General features: G+C 38.1%; 1 protein-coding gene across 3 annotated transcripts in view; it reads right to left on the bottom strand.

Moving 5' to 3' along the window:
* Positions 1-2,106: 2,106 nt before the first annotated feature.
* The window catches only part of LOC111150750 (denticleless E3 ubiquitin protein ligase homolog), a 42,912-nt gene continuing 35,298 nt past the window's right edge, over positions 2,107-9,720 (bottom strand). For 2 of the 3 annotated variants that reach the window (XM_022508334.1, XM_022508337.1), the window contains 2 exons: positions 6,475-7,307; positions 4,140-4,340 (listed from right to left, as the gene is read on the bottom strand). In XM_022508334.1, the coding sequence (XP_022364042.1) occupies positions 4,242-4,340; positions 6,475-7,307 (932 nt within the window). In that variant the 3' untranslated portion in view covers positions 4,140-4,241. Of the gene's footprint in view, positions 4,058-4,139; positions 4,341-6,474; positions 7,308-9,720 lie in introns of those variants that run through there. The other variant, XM_022508336.1, reaches the window with a different exon arrangement.

The following is a 9,720-nucleotide window of genomic DNA, read 5'->3' as shown; positions in this document are numbered from 1 at the left end:
AACTATTATTCATAATATTGTAAAGAATATAATAAAAACATGCATGAGAAAGTCATTTTACTTTGAAAAGTTCCGGAGCTCTAAGCAGCTGTTGAATGAAGTTCCTGGAAGGAAGAGTCTGCATTGCATCTAGACAGCACTTTCGCTACATTAATAGCTGCTCGCAAACAGCATCTCTCAAAGGACTTGAAAATCTGATCTTTGCCTATTTCTTTCAAATGCTGACTTTACCCATCGAAGCACCATAGATAAAGTGACTCCTTTGACAACAAAAACTGAAGAGAAGAACTCCGCAGACCAGGTGCCTCACACAGGGCTTGGCACCCAGGTGATGAATAAAATGGTGACTGCATTGAAAGCCTTCCAATCAAAGGCATTTTGAAATGTGGTATTCATAGTCCACAAAATGGCTTGAATACAAATTATTTAGAATGTCAAAACAGGAAGGGGCATGTGGCAAGTTAAGGAAATTGAGGAGAAATGAAGTATAAATGGAATACTAAACCTTTGAAATTCAAAATAAAAAGCCTGGTTATATCCTTGAAATCCTCTTTCTTGGCTTAGCCGGGAAATAGAGGGATAAGCTTTGGGGATGGAACAAGCCTATTCTTTAATAATATAATACTTCTTATTTGAGTACTATGTACTTGCTGTAAGCCTACTGATCTGAACAAGCTACTTAATATGCTCAGGTGATTTTTTTTTTTTAAGATTTTTTTATTTGACAGAGAGAGAGATCACAAGTAGGCAGAGCAGTGGGCAGAGAGGGGGAAAGCAGGCTCCCTGCGAAGCAGAGAGCCTGACATGGGGCTCAATCCCAGGACCCTGAGACCATGACCCGAGCCGAAGGCAGAGGCTTTACCCACTGAGCCACCCAGGCGCCCCTGCTCAGGTGATTTTTTGAAAAGGTGGACTTTCCCCTACATCATTCCTTAACGACCCTCGTGGTTTTTAGCAGGCACTCAAACATAGCTCAGAAATAAAACAGGTTTTTCCACCACTTTAGACAGTGAAATGGATCCCTATCACAAGCTGGGCCTGTATTCCTAGCATCGGATCTAATGAAGCATTAGACTCACCTCATGTCCAACGTATTGTTGTGTCTGGCCTCCCTATAACTTTCAACCAGTACCTAAAGAGCTAATGCATAAAGCAGGGTTTTCCGTAATTCCCAAGAATTTAAAGACTGGTTATTTCATGATGTGGCTTGATCCAAACCTTGGGCAGCCAAAGAATCTCCTATGAAGACCTGTTGAGAAGTAGTGAGACTTGATGAGCAAGAGCTCACGGGGCCCACATTCAGCCCTTTCACTGCCTTAAGGAGGACAACAACTCAGTCTTGCCAGCATGACAGTCTCACCCCGTCTCTCTCTGCTGCACATCTGTAAAATGTGCGTGCTGCCTAGTTGTGGAACTGATTCTATGAGACTCCTTGGCCTTTGCTTTAAGAGCAGTGTGAAAGGAAATCCAGACCCTCTTGGGACTAAGAAAAGCAGAGAAACAGACCGGAGAGCGGCAGTTTGTCTGCTACGATAGGCTCTCAAAAAGCACATGTTGCCCTGATATGTGACCTATACAAGATCATGACATAGGCTATTCCAAGCTGGGGGATAGAGCAACATACACACACAAACTTTAAAAAAGTTATCTCCAGGCATCCATATTGCATAGCTGAAGATTTAAAAAATGATTCCTATACAGGGTGTTCCAAAAGTCTTAGTGAAGTTTTAAGCTATTGGGCTGGAGATGGGGTGGTGAACTGAACTCGCCCTCTGCCAATCCAGCAGGGGTAGCTACAGATGGTCTTGATTTATCATCAGTTAAATGGGCAGCCCAGATTAAAGGAAACATTTTAAAGGACTAATTAGTCAACCCTCACAAAAGTAAGTTAAGGGCCTGTGTTGAAACAGCCAAAGGAAACTCTAATACAGCGCTGTAGCAATAATGCTTGGAGTGTATTCAAATGGAAAAGCTTGGGCTGGAAATACTTGTTTAGAAAAAGAACTACATCACTCCACCCTACTTCATCAAGTAATCCAAGCCATCTTAAACACTCAAGGTCCGACCAAGCAAGACCTATTTTATTAAAACCTCTTTCAGCTTGAACTAGATCATATCTTTGGGAATAAACAATTTTACTCAATGAAGAAGTAGAAAGGATTCTTGATTACTACTATAGTTCTTCTGTGTAGACTGCTTCTAGGTTAATGCAAAAAGCTCAGAAAAGGATATCAGATAAGGTAAAAGGCTTTATTATTCAGGATCAGCTCAAAGTCTGACACTGACAGAGGCAGGAATAATTATTATCTCATTACATTTGACCTTTGGCACCCATTTGAAGTACTAGTTTTCCAAGTGGGACATGTTACAGCCAGTAGACTCTCAGCACAGTTTCTGTCAGCCACATTTACCCCAATTTTACTCAGCAGAGCTGTTAGGAGATGTTCAAGGATACAAAGAATATAATACCGTCTTTAGCTTTTCCCCACCCCACCCCTCTGGCTTTCAAAGCAAGAGATAGGTAGCATTATTAGCAGATATGGTCATAAATAACACCTTTCCACAGCCTAACATTAAAAAATCAAACACCAATTATAAGCAGAGTTTCTAAATATTCAGTTAATGCTGTGGAGTGCTTTGTTTCAAAAACAGCAATTCTGTGGCTTCTCTTTATTTCACTCCTTGCATAAAACCAAGGAGAATCCATGTTTAATTCACATACGTAGTTCTGGTTGGTACAAGCTTAACTTAAAGGAATCAAAGGAATTAAAATTTGTCATTAAGAAAAGATTTTTAAATTATGACAAAAATATGAATAAAATCTACATATTTCTTAGGGATATGGATAAAATGAATCAAGTTTCATGATTGTTAGGGGATTCCCTTCCAAGGACATAGTACACAGAGGGTACACGGAGCTTGTGTCTCCGAGGTTATAAAGGGGAAAAGTAGAAAACAACAGTTCATTTCAAGATGACTGATATGTAACTGCTGACTAAAGAGAAGATGTTCAAAATATTTTGCACATTATTAACTTAGAATCAATCTAAACACCTTCTATATTAAATATTTAGAGAAATTTCCAGGACTTTTCAGCTCAGGGCTATACTAGAAGGTTATTATTTTTTATGTATATGAAGAGAATCCAAAAAATGAAGCTAAAGCCAAGAATTATTTTTTAGGTTCTGGATTTTCAGTTCGGAGCTATGTTCTTTTATTAAAATATCAGTAAGAAATTATTACTTTTTCTTAAATTCAATGACTTACATTTTTAAAAAGTTGCAGCCCCTAGAGAACTGAGTTCAAGTTGAATTCAAACCCCAACTTTAATGTATGACTACTGATTTTATAAATATCTTTGTCTAATAAATGGCAAAAATTGTAACCTCTTATAGAACATGATGTTGAGTTGGTACCATAGTAAATTGCTTAGTGAAAATAGAAGGACCTTAAGTCTCATGTGAGAGATTATATTTGGGGGAAAAAAGACAAGTAAAGTTTCTAGTGTTATTCTCCTAGTTTCTCCAAAGAGTTGATAGCTATCACTGCTCTTAAAATAAAGATGATTTTAACTTAAGAGACTATATTTTAACACTGAACACTGAATCAAGATAAATGCACTTATCTGAATATCACATTTTTACATATACTAAAAAAACAAAACAAAAAACTCCCAAAAGTGTAGTGAAAAGATTACATAAATTTTAAATGAAACTATATTTGAGGCAGCACAGAACCAGAGGTCCCCAGCAGAAGACTTCTTCAGCAACTGGCCTTCACAGACAGGCCTCCTGCTGTGACCCGCAGATACTTTCCACTGTGCACCCACAGTCTCAGAGTAACAAGAGACAAGTCTTGCTTTCTGCCTCTATGAACTGGGATGTCATTATTGTAGAGAAGAGGCATAATTTAAAAGGTGAAGACTACTCATTCAAAAAGTTACAGAGTGATAAACTTACTTTATGGAATTAAACACAGCATTCATCCCAAGGAAGTTGCATATAAGCTATGGCAGTAGAACCAGAGCAGGTAAACTTCAGAGTTGAAAGGATTTTCTCTGAAAACTAAAACAAAACAAACAAAACAAAAAAACAAAAAAAAAACCTAAAAAACAAAAACAAACACAAAAAAACAAAAAAGAAAGGTAGCTTTCTTAAAGATTAGAGTTATAGAATCATTCTGTTGTATTTTTTGTCTTGTTTTAATGGGCCAAAGTTCAGTTAACTCACTCAGATCAGAATCTATAATTCTGTTGACTGTTCGGGACTGCAGTAGTCGTCTTGGGATTTTCTATGGAAGTATGTACAGATTTTCCTCATGGAGCTGGGAGTAATAGTGACCTAGAAAAGGAAAGTTTAGATTTCAGAGATTTTCTAAGATAAAGTTCAGCTGTTGACTTGAATAAGTCATCACTAAAAGGCATTTTAAATGACAATAACTAGAAATTTGATTATTTAGTCAGTGAGCTTTCAGTGCCAAATATTCTGATGGCACCGTGTCTTCTGGCTGATTTGTACTGAATTTAATAAAAACTGAATGGGTAGTACACAAGGATGGAAGGGACAGATTTTTCATGTGAATGGAAAATATTCACCAGTTAAACCTTCTAGTAGGAACCAAAGGTTATAATAACCCTCCTCCTTGAAATAAATGAGTAAATCACCCTCCCAAATTTACAAATGGGATAGTGATTCAAATGGCAGCTGCTACTTTCTTCTGAAGAAATGACATTATCATCATGCACATAAAGCAGAAAATTCTTTTAAAGAAACGTTAGCTTCAAAGACTGAAATTATAAAACCAGAAATGTATGGGACCAGCACGCTATTTTTGAAAGCCTTTAAAATTAACACATTAGTGAAAATAATTTTTTACTGAAATTATTTTTCTGCTAACACACAGCTGAGAACAGTTCCTCTGGAAAAAAATAAGAAATTTGATTAAGGATAAAAAACAGGTACAGTGATAATTTTGAAAGAAGAAAGGAAAGACTCCTTATAGCTAGTTTTTTTGTTTTGGTTTTTATTTTCATGTTCTGTAGCAAGGTCTTGGTTGGAGCTTGTGTTTGAAGTAATCTTTAAAATATTTCTGGTTTATTTCTCCTCTAATTATGTGATAGGCTTCATGACAGTAGGAGGGGGATATGAACACTTATTAAACTAGAACTGGCCTGAGGATATCTTGCCTTTGCCTTTTAGATTCTTGGAGTGGATTTTAATCATTCTACCGTCTTCTCCTCAACACAGAGCAAGAGCTACTATGAAGCACAGCAGAACCTCCCTTAACCCATCTCGCCTTAACTTGCAAACTGATTACCCAAAGATTTTTAGTTTTCTTGACTGGTGCCCATACTCACCCAATGCTCTTAGCTACTTCCCCCCACCACCATTAATAATGAGTCACTTGCTTTCCAAGGTTCACAAAACTATTTTCTGCCAGCAGTACATGTTTTTGAAATTGTTTGACTTAAATTTATGCCAGTCAATGAAATGAGTCCTAAAAAGGTAAGTGAAACTAAGGTGAATGTTTTAAAAGTATAGATAGAGGTGAATTGCCAAAAATACTGGTGTGAGCAAGATGACTGTAAAAAAGATCGGAGAAAATCATAAAAACCCAGAAGGATTCTACGTTGAAATTGCTTTGTAAGTGTCTAAGTTTCACTGTATTTTAAATAATCATAAACTGTAATTACAAACTGGAAATCTATTTATGGGTTTTGGCAACTTGCCCATAAATGTCAGCTTTATCTATAAAAAGGAAGGGAATCCATAAAAAGTGGTGGCCAGGGGCTGGGGTGGGGTGGGAATAATATCAAACAATGAAGAGGGAAGATATCTTGGAACTGATATACTAGAGGATGATGAAGGCTTTGAAGAGTCAAGCAACAGGGCTAAGGGCTATAGACCTTGACAAAAGTTTTTTTTTTTTTTTTAATTAATTTATTTATTTGAGAGTGAGAGAGAGTAAGAGTACGCACCCTCAAGTGCAGGGTGAGTGGGGATGGGGGAAGGGGGAGGGGAGGGAAGACTCCCTGCTCAGCTGGCAGCCAGGAGGGCTGGATCTCACAACCTGCCCCGCAATCCAATCAAGAGTCAGAAGCTTAATAGGAAGAGCCACTCAGGTGCCCCCGGACTTGGACAGAAGGCATTTTGATGGGAGTAAATAGGGTTGCTAGATAATAAAATACAGCAACACCCAGTTACATTTGAATTTCAAATAACTTTTTAGTATAAGGAATTTTTAGTATAAATATGTCCCATGCAATATTTTCCTCAAATTTTTGTGCTAAATCTGGCAACCCTAGGTATAAATAGATTTACTGAAAAAAAAAAAAAAAAAGAAAAGAAAAAAATAAGCATCCTGACTTCTGAGAAGGGATTTGTGTCTGCCCTTTCAGAAAGAAGTTAGGGAATGTATCTTCTCACTGGCCACTTCCAAGTTAGGAAATGCATCTTCCCACCGCTGCCAACTTACCGGGCCTGGAGAAGTCTTTCCACTCTGTCTCCTGGAATTGGGGGTCTGGGAGGATGGACTTCGCGGAGACGAATTTTCAGCCTTCCGTTTGGCTGCCATGGCCAATAACCAGTTTTTATTCTCTGGGGAGCTATTCTCTTTGCCCACCACCTCAGACCCTTCTCCACAAGATCCCAAAGGAAGAGGTAGTGTTCCGCAGCTTTCTGAAGCATAAGGACTGGCGGGAGAAGGAGGCTCTGAGATACTCATACTAGCTCCTTCAATCTTGCTTGGTTTGGCGGGACCTAGGGAGTCCTTACCAAGGTCTTCCTGGTTACCAGCAAGGCAACAGAGATCCAAGTGAAGCTTTTCAACTGGGTCATCAAGCTCAGTCACACAGTTGCAACTCTTTACACACTTCTGTTTCACACTCTCCAGACAACTTGAGTCTAGCCTCCTCTTTACTCGATTTCTAGACTCTGAGCAAGCCACTGCTTGGGATGATTTCAGACTCACAGGAATGAGGGCTTTTCTTGGAGATGTGATCTTGGTCTCAGAAGCAGGTGGCGTGATGGGCGGTGATGAGGATGGTGTTCGGGTCATCCAGTTTCTAATGGACATCTTGAAAGATGAGGGTGGCTTCGGAGAGATGGAGGAGACAGAGCCTCTTCTGCTGATAGGAGACCGGGCTTTGGCAGGAGGGGTTTTAATAGAGAATGTAGGAGTATTTGAAGGAAGAGGGAGGTCTCCTGCACAGCTTGGAGCACAAGCTGCTGATGATGGGGAAGAAATGGATGGACTGCTCCTTACTCTGGGCGCTTTGGCAGGAGTATTCTGGCTACTTGTCACTGTCACTGAAAAAAAAAAAAGAGTCACAAAAATCAGAGGTGAAAGTCAGAAAATTCCTGAATTCTCATCAAGGAAAATTATAACTAACTTACTCATACAGAAATGGGTTTCCAAGTGAGTAGGTTATATAAATCATTGGATTCTTACCATACCCTTGCAACATTTTCCTTCCCCTTTCCTAACTGCCCTCCTCCTAACTACTGTTGTAAAACATAGACAATCTAGAAAACACAAAAAAATTTTTTTAAAAATTTAAATGAGTCCAGGTAAACCACTTTTAACAATTTTTTCTATACTTGTGTGTGTGATATATACATTATACATGTCAAATTTTTTCTATATGAAAACAAGACTATAATGTATATACTATTTGTATGTAATGTATATACTAACCTTCTGCTTAGCATACCATGAATATTTTTCACATTAATATAAATTTATATTATCATTTTTAATAGCTTCAAGTATTCTAAGGTAACAGTAAGACATTCAGGTTGTTAATGATAATTTGTTTTCATATGTAAAGTTGCCATTAGGATTCCTGTATATAACTTTTGAGCAATGCAAGGGCAAAGAGGCATCACACAATGGCTCCCAAACAGAAGTACTGGTCTAAAATTTGGCACATTCATTTACTGTTGACTTGAACCCAACCTTTTACCTCCTCTACTTCAGTTTCCCTATCTGTTAAATGGAAAGATTTTAATCTCCACAAAAAACAATCCCATCAATTACTCATTGAGGTTATTAGGCCTCACTTGGTTTTCCATCTTAACTTATGAATGGCTGGCTACTTTCCACAAGCCAAAGAATGCCAAAGAACATTTCAGAAGCTAAATGCTTTCTCTTAGTAAAGCAAATCAAACCGTGATAGAACTCTTCTCTATGTCCTGTCTCTTGTTTATAAGAAACAGCAAGTACTTTAGGCAAATTCTTTAAAAACTTCATGCTTCTTCCCCCTTGGGCCCCACCACAGACAACTCTGTATTTTCTTACTTTCCTTCTGAGCTTTTTAGATTGCAGAAATAGTGTTCCTATCTCCAATAACAAGGAAAGGTCATCAGTTTATTTTCTAAGTCACAAACTCTTTGAATTATAACTCTGATATTTAATTCAGTTTACCGAATTATATTCATATGCAATTGAATTCAGGATGAGCTGACATAAAAATACAATCTCTCTTTTAGTTAGAATACAGATTTATAAGCATTAATTTCAGGAATTTAGTTATCCTGTATGTTCTACCCCGTGCTTTTTACCAATAAAGCAGTTTTGCCTTGAGATAGAGAAATTCTACAAACTGACTTTTACCTGAACTTTTCCCATCAACCATATTTTTAGAAATGGCCAAAGTGATACCACTCCTTCAATAAATCATTCCTGGAAAACCCCATTTTTTTTTTTTTTAAGATTTTATTTATTTGACAGACAGAGATCACAAGTAGGCAGAGAGGCAGGCAGAGAGAGAGGAGGAAGCAGGCTCCCTGAGGAGCAGAGAGCCCAATGTGGGGCTCGATCCCAGGATGCTGGGATCATGACCTGAGCCGAAGGCAGAGGCTTTAACCCACTGAGCCACCCAGGCACCCCAAGGAAAACCCCATTTTTGTCCTAACACGATATATAAGGGAAGTTAGTGACAGGACCTGTCCCTAAAGCATCTGGTCATTGTTCTCATACTCATGTTCTAAGCTTGATTAGCAATTACTTCAGGAGGACAGAAACTTTTCATTTTTTCACTCCTCAGACCAGGTCAACAGTCACCGCACAGCCCCTATAGTCATTAGTTCTATTAAAGTGGACTGAAGGATATGGTTAAGGCAGAAAGTCCTAAAATAGTATGGGTTTTACAACATGCAGGTTCTAAGACAGGATTAGGGGAGAAGGAAAAGCTGGGCCAGGGCAGCTGGGGTTGCGCCACACAGATAGCTAAGTTTCTGATACTTGAGCAGTAGACATCTGAAGTATTTACTTAAGGTCAGCGGGGTATCTGATGTGGTGGAAAGCTAGGGCATTTCTCTTTCTTTAAGATGTTAGAATGAAGGAAGGATTGGACAATGGGGGTTCAAAGAGAAGATTTTATTAACTTGGAAGGTTAACAAAACTCTAGGACAAATTTAAATCTTTTTAAAAAAACAGTAATTAGATTATTTAGATAATAAAAGTTCATGGTAAAAAACAAAACAAAACAAAAAACACAACCAAACAGTTAACAGAAGGGAATAAGGTGAAAAGTCAAAAGTCCTCTTTTTAATCTTCTCATTTTACTCATGTTCTTGTGCAACCCACAATTTTCTATATGCCTGTTAGTACACAAAGGGCATATCATACCTTAAAAACCCAACAATGGATTATTACACACATAATTGTTACACATAATGGATTATTACACACACATTCTGCAATTTGCCCTTTTCTCTT

Source organism: Enhydra lutris, unplaced genomic scaffold, assembly GCF_002288905.1.
Source record: "Enhydra lutris kenyoni isolate GAN:26980312 unplaced genomic scaffold, ASM228890v2 scaffoldscaffold24, whole genome shotgun sequence".
NCBI classification, from domain to species: domain Eukaryota; kingdom Metazoa; phylum Chordata; class Mammalia; order Carnivora; family Mustelidae; genus Enhydra; species Enhydra lutris.
The sequence above is the reverse complement of the archived record's forward strand: the minus strand, read 5'-3'. Positions and strand labels throughout refer to the sequence as shown.